A 24,982-nucleotide genomic window follows, 5' to 3' on the forward strand; every position below is an offset into this window, starting at 1 on the left:
ATCCATATATGACATCTATAGAATATATATGAAGTATGTATGAATCATATATGGTCATTTATGAAAATTAACCATATCTGCTTCATATATAATCGATGTGTTTTATATACGCCCATATATTCTTCATATATGATCGATGTATGGAATATATATATATATATATATATATATATATATATATGTTATTGGCAAGACACTCTATATATAATTTTATTTTTAGATTTCAAAATCATTAAATAATTAATGTCAGTTTAATTATAGCACAGATTATCTGTTGCGTTATCAAAAAAGTAATTATAAAAAATGGTGAAAATTGAAGGCTAAACATACAATTAGATTGTGGTTGCAATAAAAATATTTTTTTTAAATGATCGAGAATAGCGACGTTCATTTATGCAATTATGATTAATAATTTTAATTAATTTTGATGTAATTATTTTTGTAATGAGGAATGAAATTAATTTATATTAAGTAATAATTTTGCTGAGTTAAATCTATTGAATCAGTTAATTACTATTTCGGGATCGTTAACGGATTTAATGCATATAAGGTATTTTACACAAATGTATATGAGATTTAATTAAAAGCTTGTCATTCATGTTTATCTACAGAGTAATCTGAGGCAAAATGGAATATTGTAAACTGGATTTATTAAATTTCTGTCATATTTGATCAACTTTTTTTTTTTGTATTAATAACTGTTAAGGGTTTTATTGGTTCCAATAAATTTTAATTACAATTGTAATTACATTTCATTAAAAAAATTCGTTTTTTTGATTCATCGAAAAATTTTCATGTTTCGCTTAATGAAAATAAAAAACTCAAAAATTCAATGAAAAGCTATCACTCAAAATAAATTTGAAAATATTTTAGGATATCGTATTTGTGAAAAAAAAAATGTCTACTCTTATGGAAGTTAATTTTTATTTTAATGTAAGAGAACACCTGAAATTTTTGTAGGCAAAAGACTGCATGATATTCCGTTAAATTTGAAAAAATTCATGAAATTAATTGCTTTTTTTAAAGGTAAAAGTTTATTCGATGGTCCAATAGCTACGTTCTAAGGATAGAGTGGAACTTATTCAAAAAGAATCAGGTTAATTAACTACAAATCCCGGGTTTTATCCACTTAAAGAAGGGCGCTGATTAATGGATCTAATAATAATGAAATTTAATTAACTGTACTTTTTTTTTGGATTCATCAATAGATAAATTAATTACAAAATATATATAAACCACAAAAATTAAAATTATTTATTTTAAAAATCGTTTTTGCAAAAACTTTTTTTTCAAAATTAGTGATAAAAATATCTTAATTATTAATTACTAATTGATAAATTTGTTTTTAACAGAATAATATATTATTGATATTTCGTCACATATATTCTTTACTTCGAGATTTATACCAGTGCTAAACTCTGTATTTTTGAATTTATAACACTCTTTAAGTAACTTAAATTTTCAATTGTAACTATCAGTCTATGAGCGACTGAAACCCTTGTATCTCCGTGTTCTGATATTATCCCAGCTAAAACTTTAATTTCAGGATCTCTTCTTAAGCTGCAAATTACTGTGTTACCAGAAATCTATAAAGTATAATAATATTAATAGTTTATTGCAAAAAATTTTAAAAGTGGGCGCGAAAATCCAGAGTGAATTTGAATTTAAATAAAATTCAAAATCACTCTGAATTCACTCTCGATTTTTTACAGTGTAATTATATAAAATTCAAATTTTCCAAAACACACTATTAAATATTCTTACCATATTTGTGGCGGTAAAACATTCAAAATGGCTATAATAATAACTTGTTCCATTATTCACGTAATTTCGAGGAGCGCAACGTTTTAACTGTACATCAACTCCATTAGGTTGAACTAAATAACATTTTGAAAAATCAACATCTTCAGTATTATTCGGCAAACTTACAAATTTAGTTTCTTGGACATTTTTGATAATTAACATTGCGATTCGTATTCTAGACCTATCATAACTTTTACTAAAATTGTCATTATAATACACGTCGTCTTCTTTTATTTCCTTATCTTCAGTGACAGGATGTCCACAGTACTTTTCGTCAATAAAAATTTGACTGCCGTTCCAAGTTGAAAGTGCGCTGTGAAATAAGACAATTAATTAATTCAAAATTTTTATTTTATTATAATAATTTTTTTCAATTACTTTTGAACACATCCTGCGTCAGTAATAAAAATATGTGGTCTAATAAATACACCATTGCATGAATAATATTGTTCTAAATCTCTTCTACCAATCAGAAGATCCCATTTACTTTCTGGTGAAGGATTACATTGTCGGGGTATTAATCGTCTGGTAAAAGCTGATTCCATTAAAAATAATATTATAAATCCCTTTGTGATTTTCGTCATCATGGCCATGTTTAAATTTCCAGGCTGCTTCTGTAAAAAAACTAAATATTCAAAAATTTACAACTTTTCAAATTTTTTAAAAAATCTCTTGATACTCACCGTTTAAATATTTTTACTCTTTAATTTTATTGAAGGCGTAATTATTCTTTTATAGCTTTCGGAAACGGTCTTAATATATTTTATGATAAAAAATTTTAATCACTTTTGGGGTTTTTCCATTTTTTCTAAAAATAAAATTAAATTTTTTAAATTATTAAAAATATAATATTTAATATCCGAATTTTATAATTAAATGACAAAATATCAATTTTTACTAATCAAAGTTAAAGTGTTATTAAAAAATTTTTTTTTTATCCTCAAACGGCTTTACATCGAAACGATTAACTTCAATTAACAAATGAGGTAATTAAATTGATAAGATTACAATCGACAGATGATTAATTTATAAAAATTAAATAAAATTTTTTTATAATTTACTGTAAATTTGAATTTAAATTACTAGATTATAAAAATAATTTTTTTTTTAAACTGAGTTCTAATTTTAACAAAAAAAAAAAAAAATCAAAAATATTTTTAAAAAAATAATTATATAAAAATTTTTAACCGCCTACTTGATATTAATCGACAAATTAACTTTAAAAATAAATTATCGTGATTTCGGTGTCTATAATAACCCACCAATAAAATCAATTTTATTTTATTTTCGTCATAATATCGTCGCACTTTATTGGTAGCGCGGTAATAATTCGTTATCATAAAATTAATTTTTTTAGTATCCACTATATTACCAATACCCACATAATGCTCAATAATTAAAACAAAATTATTTCAACAATTTATGACCTTAATATTTAGCATTATAAAATTATATTATTCAAATGAAATAATATTATATAAATAATAACCCGCAGTTCTCTCAATTATTTAACTCCCCCATCTACAATTTCTATTGTTTAAATTCCTGAAATATATTTTATTATTCATCATACACGTGTATAAATTATTATCCTCTTATTTTTAGCTCATTAAAAATTTTTCATTTATCACCAATTAAATAGTTCGAAATTTTAATGTCTAAATAAATTTCTTCGAGGAAATGAAATTATATGTAATTAAAATTCATGGAAAAAATAATAAGTAATTAAAAGAAAAAAAAAAATATTCTTGACAGTTTTATAAAAATAGCATATACACACCTGCTTCATTTTATTTCTTACCCTCAGGTATAAAGACGATGTGCCATATATATAATACCTGAACAAACGCTCATGACTGTGTCAGCGGAGACTGACGCTCGTAATCTCACCTCACTAAAGACTTTAATTAAAAACATCTCGCTCTTATTCTCCTTTTATTACTTTTTTCTCAGCTTGCTTTATTTTACTTTTTTTTTTATTATGTTTCAGTTATATCGACCAGTTACCAAAAAGAATCAAAATTTTTATGAATTTTTATCAAAGGAATTACGTGATGGTATGTCCATACATTTTACTTATATTTATTAATAATAATAATAATAATAATAATAATAATAATAATAATAATAATAATAATAATAATAATAATAATAATAATAATAATAATAATAATAATAATAATAATAATAATAATAATAATAATAATAATAATAATAATAATAATAATAATAATAATAATAATAATAATAATAATAATAATAATAATAATAATAATAATAATAATAATAATAATAATAATAATAATAATAATAATAATAAAATGGAGTAAGAAAAAATTACTCCACATATGGGGTAAATAGGGATTTTATTTTCTCATGGAAATAATTTCAGAGTAATTTTGATTTTATTAAAATCCGCGTAAACTGTAGTTTTGAATTTAAACATCAAAATGATTTCCTTCTATAGAAGTGAATTTTACTCCAAAGGGATTAAATAAATAATCAGTCATCCGCTTCACATTCACTCCGGGTTTAATCCGCAAATTTTAAACTCTGTAATAATAAAAACAATAAATAATAAAATAAAAATGTGTTCCAACTGTCAGAAATAAATAAAATAACATTAATTATAAACATTATGTGTATGAGTGGGCGCATCAGTTTTGTAGACTCACTCAGTATGACTGTTAATTGCAATTCCATCAAAGAGACTTTGTTGATAAGCATCTCAGTAGTTCCACGCATATAATCTGATGAACATGAGTATTCATACAGACAAACATTGCTTTCGAATGCTGTTACTTTAGTCTGTTAACTTTGTAACTTGACAACATGTTCAAAATTGTTTGTTAACTAACGGACGGGGACTTAGTCATGTGTACACATTTCAGAATCGTGTTTAATAAACTTTCACATTCATTAGACATTGTAAAGAGTACAAAGAAAATACCTTTTTTCCGAGCTTCATTAAATGGAACTTCTTTATGACGAGTAAAAAAAGTTTATTGACTTTTTGGTTATTAAACTTTTTTTTTACACTCACATTTTTTTTTTTTTTTTTTTTTTTTTATTGTGATTAGAAATAATGTAACGTCAAAGCGCAGAATAATTTGAATTTCTAATTAAAGCACTTTTATAATTTTATTTTCTACCAAAAGATTGCCCGCGATTACGCGGATTTGAAATTTAAAATTGAGGTTCTGCTTCAGTTTCCTTTGAAAACATTAATAACTAATTTACTTATATTTTGTGAAAAAGCTATTTTAAGTAAAAAAAAAAAAAAAAAAACATTTAGCTCGTAAATTTATAAATTATTTTTTTTACGACATCCTCTAATTAATTATTTTCTATCCCAAGTCCCTTCACTCGAGGAAAATTGCTTTTTCTTGGAAAATTATTTTCTTGATAAATAAATATCGTAAATAGTATTGATAATTAAAGTAAAAAAAAAATAAAGGAAAATGTTGTCAATAAATTTATCAGCATTCCCTCCGGATGTTGGCGTTCATTCAAGCGTTATCGCAGTATAAGCAAAAGGATCCACAGGCATTTTAATTCCCGACGGTTTATTGCCAGTCAATGCCACGGATTTATAAACGCATGTGGATTTATTGATATAAAGCCCAGGTTTCTTGTTATAAATATAAAATACACGTATCGTCATTCACACATGTTTAAAATCAGTCAAAAAAAAAAAAAATTATCTCCGGATTTGACGATTTGTTAAAAAAAAAAAAAATTAATGAAGATAAAGTTTTTTTTTTTTTTTTTTTTTTTTTTGAATAAAATCAAAGGGTCAAATATTTGAAAAGAGGTTGCGGAAAATCACATGTGAGATTAACGATTGCGGTAGTCTGCGACCGCACAAAAAAACCACAAAATAAATTTTCTGTATTGAAAAATTTTCCAAAAATACTTTTATAAAATTTAAATGTATATATATTTTAGTTAATCCAATTTATATAAGTGGTCAAAAACCGAATCGGGTTGAAATTTATGGAGCTTTTAAATTTCATGAGGCCTAATAAATTTTAATGTACTCGTATAAATTACCCGCGGGTTTGAACTGCAGGCCTAAATAAATAAAACTGCTAGTTAATTACATTAACTATTTTATCATTTTATTTTCCATATCATGGGGATCCAGGTCTCTAACTTTGGACCCTTTGCCTTTACTAGTGACCGTGTACGTGATTCGGGCGTTATTTTTGTTGTAAAAATCCAATAAAATTTTTTTTTATTCGCTTTTATGTATCAAATTACCAGGACATGTTTCTACATATGTGAAAAATAAAATAATATACATTTGAAATTTTATTTTAAAAGATCAAGTGTTAATCATATCGTTGATTAACAAAACTAACCAATATTCGAATATAACCCGCCGAAAACAGAAAAATAAATTTTGAAAAATTACACAGTAGCCGAAAAATGTATTTTCTTACTCTAAATAAATGCTCCGTTCACGGAAAAAAGAATTATATTTTCACTTTGATGGAAAAACTGGAAAAATCATAATTTCCAATACGAAATTTCAAGATTTTGGAAAATTATTAGACTAAAAATATGATTTAACCCGAAAAATTTACTACTGAATTATTTCGACTCGAATTCTGACAGAATGATGTCAAATGTATTTGTTTTTTATTGAAGTGCGCATATCTACACTGAAACTAGTTTTTTAAAACTGCGTTACTGTTTTCGGAAATTTTCTCTTGTGAAATTGAATTTTCATAAATTTTCAGAACTACGTTACTGTTTTCGGAAATTTTCTCTTGTGAAATTGAATTTTCATAAATTTTCAGAACTGCGTTACTGTTTTCACAAATTTTCTCTTGCGAAGTTGAATTTTCATAAATTTTCAGAACTGCGTCACTGTTTTCGGAAATTTTCTCTTGCAAAATTGAATTTTCATAAATTTTCAGAACTGCGTTACTGTTTTCGGAAATTTTCTCTTGCGAAGTTGAATTTTCATAAATTTTCAGAACTGCGTTACTGTTTTCGGAAATTTTCTCTTGCAAAATTGAATTTTCATAAATTTTACAGAACTGCGTCATTGTTTTCACAAATTTTCTCTTGCAAAATTGAATTTTCATAAATTTTCAGAACTGCGTTACTGTTTTCACAAATTTTCTCTTGCGAAATTGAATTTTCATAAATTTTCAGAACTGCGTTACTGTTTTCGGAAATTTTCTCTTGTGAAATTGAATTTTCATAAATTTTCAGAACTGCGTTACTGTTTTCGGAAATTTTCTCTTGTGAAATTGAATTTTCATAAATTTTCAGAACTGCGTTACTGTTTTCACAAATTTTCTCTTGCGAAATTGAATTTTCATAAATTTTCAGAACTGCGTTACTGTTTTCGGAAATTTTCTCTTGCAAAATTGAATTTTCATAAATTTTACAGAACTGCGTCACTGTTTTCACAAATTTTCTCTTCTGTAAATTGAATTTTCATAAATTTTCAGAACTGCGTTACTGTTTTCGGAAATTTTCTCTTGCAAAATTGAATTTTCATAAATTTTCAAAACTGCGTCACTGTTTTCACAAATTTTCTCTTCTGTAAATTGAATTCCCAGCAATGTGACCGCAGCTAAAAAATTTCAGCTGACCGCAGCGTAAACTTTGCGGCAAATTAACCGCTAAAAGGTGAATTAGCCTTAAAATGCGGTAATAGTTGAAAAAAACGGTAGTAAATAAAAAATTCCAATATTTGCGGTGATCTATGTGCAAGCATTTTTCACAGTAGTCCAATTCTTTTACTCCAATTTACCGGAAATGATATTTTTCAAAGCACATTCTAACTTATTAATAAAAATGAAAATTCATATGAAGACAATAAATAAATAATGTCGCTTGATATTTCAAGAAAAAAATAGTAAGGACTGATATTAAATGGACCGGATATTTCGGTCGACTGGATGTCAATGCGAAAACTCGCAATATCGTGACTTCTGCACGGATGCGACACATAACCTTTGACAACATTTCCAATTCCCAAGTTCCTGTTGTCGACAATTCTCATGATATATTTGCATATCAACAAATTACTGTTTATACGTAATTTCAGTACACAATTTTAATTATTTACTTTTCCGATAATTGCTTCAAATTACATTATTATTATTGTCATTAAATATTTACTCATTTATCATATATATCATTCAATGATTCATATTTATTTTCCCATACGACAAATAAAATTTATTGAAAAAATTTGTACAGAAATTATCAATCAAAAATTCACGGTTACAATTGACATCATTTAGAAAATATTGAAAAATAAATTGCATAATTATTATGTAATTTTTTTTTCTTATCAGAGCGTAATTAATTTTTTTTAATTACCGCTTATTAGTTTAAATTTAAGTGCGATAATGGCTGACAAATGTTGCATAAAAAACGAGTGGAACGCGCATAAACTTGCGTGTACAACCTTCTTGCTTTTGTGTTCATGATTCCAATACACAAGGCTTGAATTTTTTATGAAAAAAAAGTACAAGTTACTGATTACTCAGCAAATAAAAAATAATAATTAAAATAAAGTGTTTCAGCTTCCGTATCATTGCAATGAATTATTATATTCGATTTAATATAACGGATGAATAAATGGATGCTTTGGATGATAATTCGTAGATAATAAAATTTGATATAGTAAAATTTTGTGAGTCGTGATGCTGAAGATATGAAGCTCGATGACGGAAATAGAAAAGTTTTAAAGGCAAATAAATTTTTATAACTGTTATCTATTGTTAAGTTTCATAAATTAACTTCAATATGCAACATCAATTTTTTTATTTATTTTTTTACATACTGTAAGAAGTGGGGGGGGGGGTAATTTCAATTCAAATTTACTCAACGGTTTTCTGGAGTTTGAGAAACGATTTCTCCGATATGGAGAAAATATGAATTTTTTTTGGCGCCAAAATTTGAATTTTATTTAAATTTGAATTTCGACTCGAGTTTTGACATCGAAATAAATTCCGAATTTGCTCAAGATTTTATATGTAGGTTTTTTACAGCCCAAAAAAAAAGTTATTTTGTAACGCAGGAAATTTTTTGCATTAGAATTGAAAACAATAATTTTGATGACTAGAAAAAATTAGCGCAAGAAAATTTTTTTGCACCGACTTCCTTTTTTCTGTACAGTTACACTTTAAATAAAAATATATATAAAATAAAAAGAATCGAGTATAATAAAGTGATAAAATTAAATTATAAAGGAGGTCATTGAATTCAAGTATAAACAGACAATAATTTTAAAATCACTATCATATTTTTATTATTAACGTTAACTCATAATAATAATATATATAGATATGTATAAATATATGTCTCGAATGTAATCATAATTATAAGTTACGAGCAATAACACATGATGAAATTGCACTCATAATTCTTATACTTCTTCACCTTATAACATATATTTATAACTTATAACATCTCACGTGTTTATATTCGCTGATGTTTACAAGAATAACTTATACTTATGATTTAATTCTAAGCCCTCGGAATTTATGTATGTATACATACATACATACATATATATAAATATGAATATATATTTATTCGAGAAATATTTCGTAATATATCTTGATTTATTTCATACTTTTATTTCCTATTGTGTCTATTAATAAATTTTTTTTAAACTACCCCCCCCCCCCCCCGCCCCTCACACACATGAACATGATCGCAAATATAATGAGAATATTTCTAAGATTTAAATGATTGCATATTTTGTAAAACTCGAAGTTTGAAAATTTCAAAATTTGAATTTCAAATTTTTGGCGCGAAAATACAAATATAATTTTCTGAAGATTGTGGAGTTATATATATTTTTGAAAAGTGATAAATTACAAAATTTTGAAATAATATAGAGCAAAAAAATTAATAAAAATTTTGCCATTTGTCAGCAATTTTTTTTTTTCAAAAACACGTCATGTCTTTCCTTTGTGCGAAGAACATAAAAGAATACTTTTTTTTTTTTTACAACTTTTATATTGTCAGTGGTTCTTACCCGTGTCTTTGTTTCTTTTATTACCCGCGTCTTTACCCTTTTTCCCGGAAAGTATCCACTGTAATTCAATTAATCGAGATGTCTCCCAGTACACTCATGTTTTTTTTCCGCGATAAAGATAACGTTTCAGTTTGAAATGAGTGTCCAAGTGACTAATTTTTCTACACATGTTGTCTTCATATTAGAGAAAAAAAAATACTATTCATTTTTATATCAAGGACAGTTATTATGAACATTGTTTCAGAAAAATTGTTACAGATGACACTGATACAATATAACAAATTTATATATATTTATATATATATATATATATATATATATATATATATATATATATTTTTTTTTTTCTTATCCTCAAAGCTTTTTCATGAATGTCCTGGTGAATTATTTCCGACCGACGACATCGGACAAATTGCCAAGGTGTCGTGAGTTGAGTAGGGATCAAAATAAAAAAAAAAAAAATGACAGAAAAAAACTTTAATATACGAAGACGTTGATTATATACTAAATCTATTTCAGCAATACATAAACACACCAATACATACTTATTTATCGATTTTAATTAAACTTAGTTATTTAAATTCCTTAGACTGAGACTGTAAAGCAACGGTGTAAGTCCACGCTATCGGAATGTTAAGACTGTCGGTGTTAACTTTCATCCGAAAACGGCGTTAAAATATATGACATTATACAAAATTAAAATTTTTGGCTCGTTACAATGCCCTTTAGTAGAAAAAACGCGAAAAAGTTCGGAGAAAAATTTATTTTCGAGTTTTCGACGTCGGACAGATTCGGGCAGATGACACTGTCTATGCAATATTGTAAGAAGTGGCCCGTAACTTTGCTCCTGTTGGGAATAACCCATCATACCATAAACGTTTTTTGTTCATTATGATGCCCTTTAGTAGGAAAAGCCATAAAAAGTTCTAGGAATAATTTATTTTTTGAGAAATTGACATCGGGCAGATATGGGCAGATGCAGGCAGATGACACTGTCTATGCAATATTATGAGAAATGGCCCGTAACTTTGTTCCTGTTGGGAATAACCCATCATACCATAAACGTTTTTTGTTCATTATGATGCCCTCTAGTAGGAAAAGCCATAAAAAGTTCTAGGAATAATTTATTTTTGGAGCTGAGACCCATATTAGGTTTGGGTGGAGATGGGTGGAGATGAGATTTTATGAAGAGTAGCCCGTAACTTTGCTCCTGTTGGAAATAACCCATCATACCATAAACGTTTTTTGTTCATTATGATGCCCTTTAGTAGGAAAAGCCACAAAAAGTTCTAGGAATAATTTATTTTTTGAGAAATCGACATCGGGCAGATGCGGGCAGATGACACTGTCTATGCAATATTATAAGAAGTGGCCCGTAACTTTGCTCCTGTTGGGAATAACCCATCACAATATCAACGTTTTTTGTTCCTTGTGCTGCCCTCTAGTCAAAGAAATCCAAAAAACTCCTTAGAAAAATTTATTTTCCAACTTAAGACCCATATGACGGTCAATGAAAATTAATAAAGATGAATTAGGCTGACTATCTATGAAAAAAGGCGCGTATTTTTTTTCCATGTGACATTACTTTATTAAATATGATTATTTCTTGCTGATCACTGTGTCCTCTACTAGGAAAATTTTGTTTTTCGACTTATGCCGTCGGGGAGCCGGAAATATTCTTTCACCCCGGTTCGATAACCCTTCTACCCTCATACGGCTGTAAATTCATTCCGGAACCCCACTGATGTTAAAATAACTTTTCCATCGCCTTTTTTTCGCAGGGCGCAAGCGTAAAAATAAAAATTTCGTAAATTCAAAATAAAAGAATCAGCCACTGTTCTGACATAAAAGCGGGAAATTCAAAATGTTTTCATAACCTAAAAACAGATTTACTGTTCACGTTAACTTGAATATTGATCTCATTGGTCTCCAGATTTACATACAATGCAAGTTGAATTACGTGACGCAACACCACCCATTAAACTCCGTATTTATCGACACACTAACAACTATTTTATTACTCCGTCATGCATTTATCATGGTAATAAAATTCTGTTTAATCAACTCTCTACTATTTAAGTTATCAAGTTAATTAATTAATTAATTATAATTAATCTCAATTAATTATCAAAACTTTTGGAAAGTAAAGAATAGCAGAATTAAATCATAATAATATCAAAAGTTATTATTATTTCGCGCTTGTTTTCCCATGTACTTTAATGTTTACTGTCGGAAAAAGACCGCAGTCGACATTTGGCTCTACAGCATTCAGCGAAGTTAAATAGTAACACACATCCGCGCAATTAACACTAAAAATCATAAGTTTATGCAAACTTTTCACTTAAAACTTGCTATTATTTTAATTTAAATTCAAATTTAAATTTAAAAAAAAAAAACTGACTCGGAGTGTAAAAGTTTTATTGCGAAAACTGATCTATGTTTCAAAGGGTTTTGAACATTTATTAAAAATCTGTTCAGGCATTGTTGTAAAACTAATAAACGTTACATAAATAAAACGCGCAAGTGAACTGGTAGCGAAATATCACAGAACTCTCATCCGTTAAATAATATACATCTTCATAATATCATTTCATGTTCTCAGTAATAATTCAAACTAAGTTTTTGCTTATTTATTCACCGCCATATATATTATGTACTTATATATGTCTACACATTCATCTATTCTTAAAATTCATTCGTACAAGTTATAATACTCAAATATTATTTTTATATACAATTCTCATGAGTATATATATATATATATATATATATATATATATATATATATATATATATATATTTATTATTTGATTTGACAAGTTGAGAAAGTACTTTGACAGTTATCATACATGTAGGCAAGTATTTTGTCTTTGATCTTTCATTCTTTTGATAAATAATGAAAAAAAAAAAAAGGTATATTTATAAAAATATGAATGTAATGTTTAATATGAAGTAACTAAGCCTCCGTACTGTGCAAAATTTTCGAAGTGAACGCAGATTATATCTGGAGGAAATGACTGCTTATTTAATTATCTTGGAGTAAAATTGACTCCTATAGGCTTTTTTTTTAATTATTAAACTTCCGGTCTGGAGTAAAATTTACTTTGAAAAAGAGTTTATTTTAATATTGAATTTTCGGTTTGGAGTAAAATTTACTCCGAAGGGGAGTTTATTTTATTTGTGAAACTCTGGTGTGGAGTAAAATTGACTCCTATAGGCATTTATTAAAATATTAAACTTCCGGTCTGGAGTAAAATTTACTCCAAAGAGGAATTAATTTGAATTTTGAAACTCTCGTTTGGAGTAAAATTGACTCCTATAGGCATTTTTTAAAATATTAAACTTCCGGTCTGGAGTAAAATTTACTCCAAAGAGGAATTAATTTGAATTTTGAAACTCTCGTTTGGAGTAAAATTGACTCCTATAGGCATTTTTTAAAATATTAAACTTCCGGTCTGGAGTAAAATTTACTCCAAAGAGGAATTAATTTTAATTTTGAAACTCTCGTTTGGAGTAAAATTGACTCCTATAGGCATTTTTTAAAATATTAAACTTCCGGTCTGGAGTAAAATTTACTCCAAAGAGGAATTAATTTGAATTTTGAAACTCTCGTTTGGAGTAAAATTGACTCCTATAGGCATTTTTTAAAATATTAAACTTCCGGTCTGGAGTAAAATTTACTCCGAAGAAGAGTTTATTTTAATATTGAATTTTCGGTTTGGAGTAAAATTTACTCCGAAGAGGAATTTATTTTACCATTGAAATTTTGGTTTGGAGTAAAATTGACTCCTATAGGCATTTTTTAAAATATTAAACTTCCGGTTTGGAGTAGATTTATTTCAAAGAACAGTTTACTTTAATATTAAACCAGGTTTGGAGTAAATTTAACTCATAATGAAGTTTATTTTAATACTAAGCCTCCAAATCGGAGTTAATGAGGATTAGAATAAAATCCAGATCACTCCGAATTCACTCCCGATTTTTTACAATGCAGTCTCTAGGCTCTAGTCTCTTTAAGAACTTAACTAAAAATTTTTTCTCCCCCAAAAAAAGTTTTTTTCAGTGAGGGTTTTAATTTTCCACATCAGAATATGTATATATACTCATTAGTACAAAGTACTAATTTAGCCAACTGTTGTAACTCAACCACGTCAAGGACTTTCGAGAAAGCTTTTAGATTAACTCTGCCTCAAACTGTCCCTTCATACTCTATACTATATATATATACATATCAAAAGTATAGTTTTTACTTCACGGTCGTAAAGTTTACGTCTAATAATATTCATGCTTATTAACTCTGACCACTTGATATTTGTTGCTCATCAATCTTCTCTTACTACTCTCACTTTAATTTGAAACTTATCTATGATCTAAATACCAAAAACTTATAATTTTACAATTTAAAAAATATGACCACAATTCTAAGAAACCTCAGGTCAAAAAAATAATTCAAATTTGAATTATTTTTTACTTAGAATCCATTCAAGTCAAAAAACTCAAATTTGACTTCAATTTGGTCTAGCCACTTACGTCAAAAAATTCAAATTTGACATCAATTTGTTCTAGTTGTCACTTACGTCAAAAAACTCAAATTTGACTTCAATTTGGTCTAGTTGTCACGTCAAAAAATTCAAATTTGACATCAATTTGATCTAGTTGTCACTTACGTCAAAAAATTCAAATTTTTTAATTTTGCCACTCAGAAAATTTTTCTATTCTAAACAAAATTAAAAATTTGCCGTCAGTGAAAATAAAATACATAATTACCTCTTATATTTTGTTAATAAAATATATATAGGGCTGGTTATCGTGCCCTTTATTCAAGTAACTTGATGACTTGCTATGGTATGAAAATATAAATGACTCTTTATGAGATCGTCAAGTCAAATGAATTCATTGTTATTAATTTAAATGAAAAACATAAGCTGGATACTATATATAGACTATATATGTATACATATATAACTACCTAAGCAGTAAAGGATAAAGGGCTGGTTCGTAACATTCCATATCACTTTTGCTGCTTCTCCACCTACTCTATTCAGCCGTTGAGAAAAACAAGTATCGTTATTCGTAGCGGGTCGTTGTATTGCGAGCATAAAGACGTCACGCACAGTAGAATTCAGCTCCCACCATCGCTAAATTTTTATTTTTTTTTTTTTTTCATAACTTCAACTAACTCGGGTATAAAATGTAGATCGTTTGCACGTGGAACTCATAAAAACAAAAAAAAAACATTGATAACTATTTTAAATCTGTTTCATGTTTAATCTTCAGTAATATTAATTTTTTCACAGTAAAACAAAAAAAAAAAAAAACGAGAAAATTTTATGCTACTCGTTTGCACAGGGAATATTTTCGGGGTAATTAAATTAATATTTTAATGGCAACAATTATAAAAAATTAAAGTAGTAAAAAAAAGAATTTTAACTTTCATTTGTTTCAATTATAAAAGTAATTAAAACAATTTTTAATAACCTTTTTTAATTAACATGGAAAATTATGTTGAGTTATTGTGGGGTAATTACAAATGTTAATATTTGAAAAGTACTTTAATAAAAATCCTTAATTAATTGGTTTAATAAATTTTTTTTTTATTTGTCGAGCATTAATATGAATTATTAACTTGAAATATATGTACACGGAGAGAAAATTATGGTAACAGTTACAATATATTATGGGAATGGTTCCCATACTGCATGGTAACCGGTTTTTTTGAAATTTTGATTATAGGAACGGCACCCATATATATTATGCTAATCATTCCTATAATTATGGGTATAATTCCCATATGGTATCGGAATAGTTCCTATGGAATTATGGTAATCGTTACTATGTACCTATGGTAATGATTACTATAATACTATGGTAATCGTTACCATAATATTATGGTAATAATTCCCATACATTATGGTAATCATTCCTATAATTATGGGTATAATTCCCATATGGTATCGCAATAGTTCCTATGGAATTATGGTAATCGTTACTATGTACCTATGGTAATGGTTACTATAATATTATGGTAATCGTTACCATAATATTATAGAAACAGTTACCATGATATTATGGGAATGGTTACCATAATATTATAGGAATATTTACCATAATATTATGGGAATAATTACCATAATATTTCAGGAACAGTTACCATAATACTACAGGAACAGTTACCATAATATTATGGGAATGGTTACCATAATATTACAGGAACAGTTACCATAATATTATGGGAATAATTACCATAATATTTCAGGAACAGTTACCATAATATTACAGGAACAGTTACCATAATATTATGGGAATGGTTATCGTAATATTATAGGAATTGTTACCATAATATTATGGAAATAGTTACCATAATATTATGGTAACCATTACCATATACGCTTAGGAACCGTTAGAATGTGGTTATAGGATTGATTCCCATTTGGTTATGGGAACTGTTCCTATGAGTATGGTAATAATTACCATGATTCTTTCACATGCGATATGGGAACTGTTACCATAATGATAGGAATTGTTCCCATACTTATGGAAACTTTCCCAGAAAGTATGGGTCTATATCCCATAATCCCAAGTAATCATTACCATAACGCTATGGGATGATATTTCATAAACCTACTAGGAACAGTTACCATAATTTTTTCTCCGTGTAGGAGTACTTTATATATTTAAATAATTAAAAAAAAAAATTATTTTATGAGTAACAAGTTGCAAAAAAGCCCAAGACTTGTTTTTAATAAAAAAAATTTTAATGAAAATTTGAAGATGAAAAATAAAAGAGCTGAAGACGCAGAAGTTAATAAATATAAAAATAAAGAATGATAATATAATTGAATGAATAAATATTAGTAACCCGAGAGGCCACTTTGCCATTCTTATTTAGCTTTTATAAATATTTCTCTCTTTAACCGTTTACGGACCCACGAGAGCACTTTGCAGTTTTACGTTCAATCTCATAAACGACCCTTGCGTTCTCGTATCATATCCTATGAGAATTACATTTTTTGTCGTTTGTCTACATTCTGACTATATATATCATATATTTTGTCTCAGCTTATATGCGCAGTAACCGTCATCGCGTTAAATTTAATCGTTTATTGTATAATTTATTCAGTGCCAAGTATTCAGCAGTTAGATGTCGGGAAAAAAAATATTTTGGTAATTGTCCAAAAATTTATTTAATAGTTGTCATGTTACTTTGACCTTTGACCTGAGAATATTGTGATTTAGTTGTCATTGAACTATTTACTGCGAAATTCATTACATTTACTGGCATTCCTTTATGAAGAACCGGCGAATTCCTTATAGAAGTGGCTTCCGGTTAAATTTTCTAGATTGTTAAGTAGTTTATGCGATAATGATCAAACATAACGAGGTTATAGATACTCAAAATTAGCTGCATTTTTTTGTACGGAAATTAATAATGAAAATTTGAAAAATTTGAAAATTGACTATAGCTAAATATAAATATTATTGTGCGAGTCATTTTCAAAATGACTAATTTGTATTATTCGTCAATTTTCCAATTATTTGAAAATTCGAATCCAAAATTTGCATCAGTTTTTAGTAATAAAAGTTTTTCAAAATTACTAAAAATAATTATATCGTAAATTTTTGTCTGAGTTTTATTTACTTTTGACAAAAATTTGAATCGCCAAAAAAATATCATAATTTTGAGGAATTCAAAATAAAATTTTTGAATTATTCGATTATTGCGTCATTTTCAAATTTATTGATTTGAATTATTTGTCAATTTTCAATTATTTGAAAATTTGAATTTTTCGATTCAAATCCAAAATTTGAGTCAGTTTTCAGTATTAAAAATTTCTCGAAATTACTAAAAATAATTATTTCGTAAATTTGTGTCTGAATTTTATTTACTTTTGACGAAAATTTGAATTGCCAAAGAAATATCATAATTGTGAGTAATTCAAAATAAAATTTTTGAATTATTCGATTATTGCGTCATTTTCAAATTTATTGATTTGAATTATTTGTCAATTTTCAATTATTTGAAAATTTGAATTTTTCGATTCAAATCCAAAATTTGCATCAGTTTTTAGTATTAAAAATTTCTCAAAATTACTAAAAATAATTATATCGTAAATTTGTGTCTGATTTTTTTTTACTTTTGACAAAAATTTGAATTGCCAAAAAAATATCATAATTGCGAATAATTCAAAATAAAATTTTTGAATTATTCGATTATCGCGTCATTTTCAAATCTATTAATTTAAATTATTTGTCAATTTTCAATTATTGGAAAATTTGAATTTTTCGATTCAAATCCAAAATTTGAGTCAGTTTTCAGTATTAAAAATTTTTCAAAATAACTAAAAATAATTATTTCGCAGATTTGTGTCTGAATTTTATTTATTTTTGACAAAAATTTGAATTGTCAAAAAAATATCATAATTTTGAGTAATTCAAATAAAATTTTTGAATTATTGGATTCGGTATAAATAATACATGAGTTCAAACTTTTTGTACACCCTAATATATATATATATTCATATATATATATATATATATATACTAATTAATAATGAAAAGGCAACAGAATTTCAAAAAGTTCCATCGAAAGCCAATTTCTATACAGAATTTCTGTAGATAATTATTTATTACAACAAGGATTTAATGAGAAGTAAACTAGAGAATATAATGACTTTTTTTCTGAAGCCAGTGCCAAAACAGTGCGCTCTAAAAAAAGACTACATTGTTATTTAATTGACTTACCTTTAATTACTAACAGGCTTGCAAAGTCTGCAATTTCAGGAATTTCAAAGTTTAATTTTCACACATTCTTCTAATGCTGCGCAGTGAGAATATAAAAGAAAAAAAAATAATTGGTGCAACCCAAGTGAAGAGAGGCTTCAACTACTGCTCGACTCCGACTCCCACTGGGTTGCCTGCGGTCTATAAAATCTATACTTAACGGAATTTTACCCAACACCTTCAGAATGTTATACAATAAATACCAAAAAAATTTTAATGAAAATCTTTGTGTTTTTTTTTTCGAAAAAAATATCAAATTCAAATTTCCCAAAACTTCATTTTTTTTTTACAACTGTCGTTAAGTGTTCATATTGTCCGAGTTTTTAATCCGGTTTTCCATCAAATGGATAATTAAAATTTGAATAATTGACTAAAAATCACCGAGTTCAAAATTGGTTTCTTTATTAATTCATAAAATCCCATTCGACATTCAATATTTTGCCCCAGTCTCGTCGGTTAATAATCGAAGCTGTCCTAATTTTTCTCATCAAAATTTATAATTACTAGAATAATCTACTTTTTTTTTTAATTTTTTATCATTAAACTGATAAGTTAATTAATTGATTAAACTCAATGGCATTGAAATATTCAAGCGATTTCGGATTAAATATTTTACCCATATGAGTTCCAACTTAAAACCTGGATTATTCAGCTCGAGGTTTATCGGCAGTTTTATGCGCAAGCCACAGGCGAGAAAACTTGATATGAAAAAAAAGGCTTTGAAAGTTAATTAAAAGACCGCTGAAATTGACTGTAGCTCATATGTTATATATCAAATGTATGATGAACTATCAGTATCATTCTGCTCATATATAATATTTGATTATAGTATAAGATAATACAGTTTACATAAGATCGAATATATTATCTTACAAAATTAACTCCTCTGCAAACTTAATTAGCTACGAACACGTGACTGTTAAATAAATTTTCCTGTAGTTTTTCAAACTAATTTGAATTTTTGATCAAAGTTCAAAATTTAAAAACCAAAATATTTTTAAATTAAAATTTTTGGCGCGAAAAAATGATTTTTTTTAAATATGAAATAAAGATGATGATTATTGTTGAATTATGACTGTCATTTAAATGACAATATCTGCAATTAATACATGCAATTAGTTTTTGAATGACGTTATCACATTAGCTTTGATATAAATTATAGCTTGATGGGGATTTTCATGATAATTGCTTTAATCACTCATTAAAATAACCATAATTCGTCCGGATGTATTATGAAATTGTAGTTCTATGATACTCATCTTCAACAAATTATTATAATTGTCGAAACATGAGTTAATCCGCTTAGATATGTTTCTATTCTAACAATACCCTAGTAATTTAAACCACGAGTTTATTTTGAAATTTATCGCGAAATGTTTTCAATTTTTTTTTGTAAAAAAACTTCCGCCGCAAGAGAAATTTTTTTTTAATTCAATTTTGAAGGATCTTTTGAAAATGTTGATAAAGTATTTAATATAAATTTTGAAATTGACGTCGGATTTATAGGTCGGGATAAAAAAGACGAGGTGATGAAAAAGATATATAAGGAGAGCAAAGTAGGGACGGTAGGAAACGCACGAAGTTTAATAACATTTTTTTTTTTACAGAGATAATATAGAGAAAATGAGACAAAGATTCAATTATTTTCGAAAAAACAAATTTTCTTTTTACATTTTCTATAGAAATTTGAAATTAATTGCGATTTTCTGTGTTGATGCAAGAGACTAATGATTTACAATGCAATTTTTGAAAATGCGCGGGAAAAAATTCTATCTAAAATTTAAAAGCTACCAATTGAATTTATATGGAATATTATTGGAAGAAATTTTTAAAATACATATTGTCTCTTGACAAAATATTTACGTCAATTAGTTTATGCTGAGTAATTGTTGAAGGTGCGAGTATTTTTTTAAAAAAGTATCTGGTGGTTTTCGTTCCAATATCATATTTTTAAAAGAAACAGTTTTAAAAAAACAGGCGGCATAATTTCATATTTGAAAACATACATTGCTCTCGACTACTTTGCAAGAAAAATATTCATGGAAATTTTAATCTAATACTCTGGAATAAAGTAAAAAAAACTACTCGAACAAATGGTATCCAAATTTCTCTGGCCAGAACTGCTGTAATTACCAAAGTGGATAAGATAAAAACAGCCATTACTTAGTTAATGATAATATTAGCTGTATTTTATTCAGTAATGGTTACATCGAGTACTTTGGCTCTTCTACTTTATCTGTTGCTTCGAAAACAACTTTCATGAAATTACTCGCTAATTTTATTTTCAAATTTAAATAATTTACGCGCCAATTTTCTAAATGCATTGAAAATTTAAATTACTCGATAATTTTATTTTCAAATTCAAATAATTTTCGCGCCAATTTTTTAAATTAATTGAAAATTGAAATTACTCGATAATTTTTATTTTCGAATTCAAATAATTTACGCGCCAATTTTTTAAATTCATTGAAAATTGAAATTACTCTCTAATTTTATTTTCAAATTCAAATAATTTTCGCGCCAATTTTTTAAATTCATTGAAAATTTAAATTACTCTCTAATTTTATTTTCAAATTCAAATAATTTACGCGCCAATTTTCTAAATTCATTAAAAATTAAAATTTCGTAATTTCTACGTATTCTTGTAAAAATATTTATTTATTTATTTTTTCATACGAAATTCAATGTTTAGTGCGAAAAATTTCTTGGGGCAAGTAAACATTTTTTCGCATCAAGAAATCATTTTTTTCTGTGTATATATTTTTTATCAGTCCATTTTTTATAGTAAACTATTCATCACCCGATGACAATAATGACTATCAAATTTTCATCACATATAGACAGAAAAATACCGATAGTAAAAAAAGAATTTAATTAACTTGTCATGTAAAAAATAAATCCAATTGAATTAACTTTTTATTTTTTCGTTCAAATGCCCTGAGAATTTGCCTAATTTACATTTTTATGAGTTCTCTATAAATACAATGTATCGAATGATATCAATAAGAAAAAAAAAACATATACATATATATTTACTCATATATGTATAAATCGAATATTTTTTCTATATAAAATTTGCGTATATTTTTTCATCCATTTGATTTCCAAGTGTTCCTATACTTCCGAAACTTAAATTTAATAATTTTCAAGCCTTGAAAATCAATTTTTAATCCACCAGATATATAAAATATATCTCTATCATCAAGAGTTGACGCAGACTCAAAAGGTCCCACCACTTATAATAATTTATTTTATCTCTAAATGAATCTTCCTAAGGTCAAGGTCATTGTTTTTCTGTTCCAGAAGGATTCAAGATGAGTAAGCAGCCAGCGCGGTAGGAGGTGGCATCAAGTCCTAAAAACCATAAATTAAAGTGTCACATGAAAGAAAAATAACCAGGAAAACATAATGAATTCAACAGAATTCTTTCAAGAAACGTTAAACACGACAAATGATACACTTAATTTTAATTGCGGCACTGACTTACGGATAGTCGCGATCGTACATCAAGTTATCTATTCAATTGTCTGTGTCGTTGGGTTGCTCGGGAACACTCTGGTTATTTACGTGGTTCTGCGTTTTTCTAAAATGCAGACAGTGACGAATATGTACATTGTTAATTTGGCAATCGCTGACGAATGTTTTCTCATCGGAATACCGTTTCTGGTGACGACATTGAGCTTGAGATATTGGCCATTTGGTGAAATAATGTGCAAAGCTTACATGACAACCACCAGCATCAATCAATTTACCAGCAGTATATTCCTTTTTATCATGAGCGCGGACCGGTATATTGCAGTCTGTCATCCCATATCCGCAACTAAGATGCGAACACCATTTATCTCAAAGGTTGTATCAATGACAGCTTGGTTTACCAGTGCTCTGTTTATGATACCTGTGGTTCTCTACGCCAACGTCAATGAATTCGACAACGGGATAAGCTGTAACATATATTGGCCTGACAACAATATTGATAACAATAAAACCCACGGAAACCAGACGGCACTTGACGAACATCAAATGCACGGTGGCCAGACCACCTTCACACTCTACACCTTTTTTCTCACATTCGCTGTTCCTCTTACATTCATTCTTGTCTTCTATTTTCTGGTTATCAGAAAACTCCAAACAGTCGGCCCGAAAAATAAATCCAAGGAGAAGAAAAGGTCCCATAAGAAAGTAACGAAGCTTGTACTTACTGTTATCACAGTTTACGTTCTCTGCTGGCTTCCGTACTGGATAACCCAAGTGGCGCTGATTTACGAGCCACCGAAACAGTGTCAATCATCAATAAGCATCACTGCCTTTCTTCTTGCGGGATTTCTCAGCTATTCAAACAGCGCAATGAATCCAATTCTGTACGCGTTTCTCAGTGACAACTTCAAAAAGAGTTTTCTTAAAGCCTGCACCTGCGCCGCTGGCAAAGACATTAACGCGACTTTGCACAACGAAAATAGCGTGTTTCCAAAAAAAAACAAATCGGATCATGATAAATTAAAGTCAAGCAAAGCGATCGCCTCAGCAAACTCCCGCGCCAAATTGGAGGACGAAGAAGACGAACGTGGTCTACTTATCAGCAAGACATCCACTACAACTGTTACCATGACATCTAGAACAAATATAACGGTTATAAGCGACTCGAAGGATCAGAAAGGATCCAAAGGAACGACGGGACAAAGAGACAAAGATTGTTTACGAAATGGTGCGCAACTTACGCTACTCACACAAGTTTAACCATATCAATTATAATTACTCACTGAAGTTTCCTTGAGTTTCGAGACATTTCCGGTCATGTGTGCTCTCTTTCACTTGATCCATCTTTCTGCCTTTCGTTCCACTCAGTTTATCGCCAAAGGAGTTTGCCAGAGCTTCCAATGAGACACCACGTTTAGTTGGATAAGCTCAGTAAATTTATCGAACGATGAGTCGCTCACTATATATATATACTTATACCCGTATATATGTATATATCGCCTCCACACTTATACGTCAAGTATTCTGTATATGATGTATATATAAGTGGTGAGACGTGTGTTTGTCGGTGATGTAATTCACTGGATTCCATAATCTTAACTTTATGCACCGTCACTGGAGATAGAACACGCTTGTTGTCTTAAAGGTATACCTTTACTGTATGATGCTTTTCATCCTGATGGCTTGCAACTATTCTGCCAACTTTCCTGAAAAGAACAATGATAAATTGTAGTCGGCAAACCGTCATAGTATAAGCTGGGTTTAGGGGATGTAGGGAAATTTTTCTTGTAATTTCGGTCTACCCTGCGTTTAGTTTTGTCCTGTTTTACTTAATGGGATTTTTAACATTTTATTTACTTCCTGTCATGAAATTGTGCTGGTAAAATTACCGCGAAATTTAAAAATTAAATTTTTATTATTAATTTTTAAAATTTAAATAGAGGCTACGGACTGATAGGAAACTCAAAAAAGTGGGAAAGTTGGACAGAGTAATTATCAAGTGGGGGAGAGACTTGACAGGTAGTTTGTATGAATTTTGTTACTGAGACTTTTATAAAAAAAAAAAAAATATTTATGATATGATTGATAATAAAATAGCGGGATACGAACGGATAATTTGAAATTAATAAAAAAAAAAAATGATATGTGGTTGTAAAATTTTTTAAAAATTTTGACATAAATATAAAATTAATTGTGTGGTAAAATTAAATTTATAATTAGTTTTATGAAATGTGTAGGAAAAAGTGTAGCGAGGGCCAATATTATTTTTGTTAAAATCTCTAGTGACAAAACCACAATCCTTATATTTATTACCACACCCTGGAGGAAAGAACATCGGGACAAGTTGTGTGCTCTATTATCGTTTAACACAAAATCACTGACCCGTGAGCTCAGAACGTGTCCCATTGGCTGTAGAGAATCTCTAAGTCTATAAATTATTTTTTTTTTTTTAATTTTATTTATTTAAAAATTCAAACTTGAGATCACTTGCAATTTTATCATCAATCGTGACATTTTTTTCCTGCACAGAAATTAAAATTTCGTATTAAAAAATGAAATTTAAATTCACTCCTAATGAATCAACTGAAAAAAATATAACTTTTTTTAACTCCGGATTTTCAAATGGATGAAAAATCAACTCCTGATTTTGTACCACGTGATGAATCAGTTTGAAATAATCCTGTTTACTTTTAGCATCAAAATATTTACATGAGCCATTTAGACGAGTGATAGTATGCGGAATATATATCAGCAGATCTTAATAAGATATTAAGAGCACTTACTCTAACTAGCTCGTTGATAAACAAGACATTGGGTAATATGTTGGAATGCAAGATTCGCAATGGAGATGATCCAATTGCCTTCTCATTTACTAAGATATTCTCTCTGGAAATTATACCTGATCCT

The 24,982-nt window shown here is 27.9% G+C and overlaps 2 protein-coding genes across 5 annotated transcripts in view; one reads left to right on the forward strand and one right to left on the reverse strand.

Moving 5' to 3' along the window:
- The window catches only part of LOC103572131 (somatostatin receptor type 2), a 54,740-nt gene extending 31,374 nt beyond the window's left edge, over positions 1-23,366 (forward strand). For both annotated transcript variants that reach the window (XM_053743166.1, XM_008550581.3), the window contains exons 2-3: positions 3,794-3,860; positions 21,905-23,366. In XM_053743166.1, coding sequence (XP_053599141.1) covers positions 22,010-23,335 — 1,326 coding nt within the window. In that variant the 5' untranslated portion in view covers positions 3,794-3,860; positions 21,905-22,009 and the 3' untranslated portion in view covers positions 23,336-23,366. The remainder of the gene's footprint in view (positions 1-3,793; positions 3,861-21,904) is intronic.
- On the reverse strand, positions 1,376-3,622 carry LOC103572129 (uncharacterized). Of its 3 annotated transcripts, XM_053743167.1 has the most exons (5): positions 3,584-3,622; positions 2,487-2,611; positions 2,182-2,428; positions 1,765-2,116; positions 1,376-1,586 (listed from the first exon to the last, which is right to left on the reverse strand). In XM_053743167.1, the coding sequence occupies exons 3-5, from the start codon at positions 2,394-2,396 to the stop codon at positions 1,401-1,403; spliced, it is 753 nt and encodes a 250-aa protein (XP_053599142.1). In that variant the 5' UTR covers positions 2,397-2,428; positions 2,487-2,611; positions 3,584-3,622; the 3' UTR covers positions 1,376-1,400. The 3 variants fall into 3 exon arrangements, with proteins under 3 accessions (XP_053599142.1, XP_008548802.1, XP_008548801.1); XM_008550580.2 differs by lacking the exon at positions 3,584-3,622 and having other exon boundaries at positions 2,182-2,417; positions 2,487-2,642; XM_008550579.2 differs by lacking the exon at positions 3,584-3,622 and having other exon boundaries at positions 2,487-2,642.
- Positions 23,367-24,982: the final 1,616 nt, after the last annotated feature.

The sequence above is a fragment of the Microplitis demolitor genome, chromosome 2 (assembly GCF_026212275.2).
Source record: "Microplitis demolitor isolate Queensland-Clemson2020A chromosome 2, iyMicDemo2.1a, whole genome shotgun sequence".
In the NCBI taxonomy this organism is placed as follows: Eukaryota; Metazoa; Arthropoda; class Insecta; order Hymenoptera; family Braconidae; genus Microplitis; species Microplitis demolitor.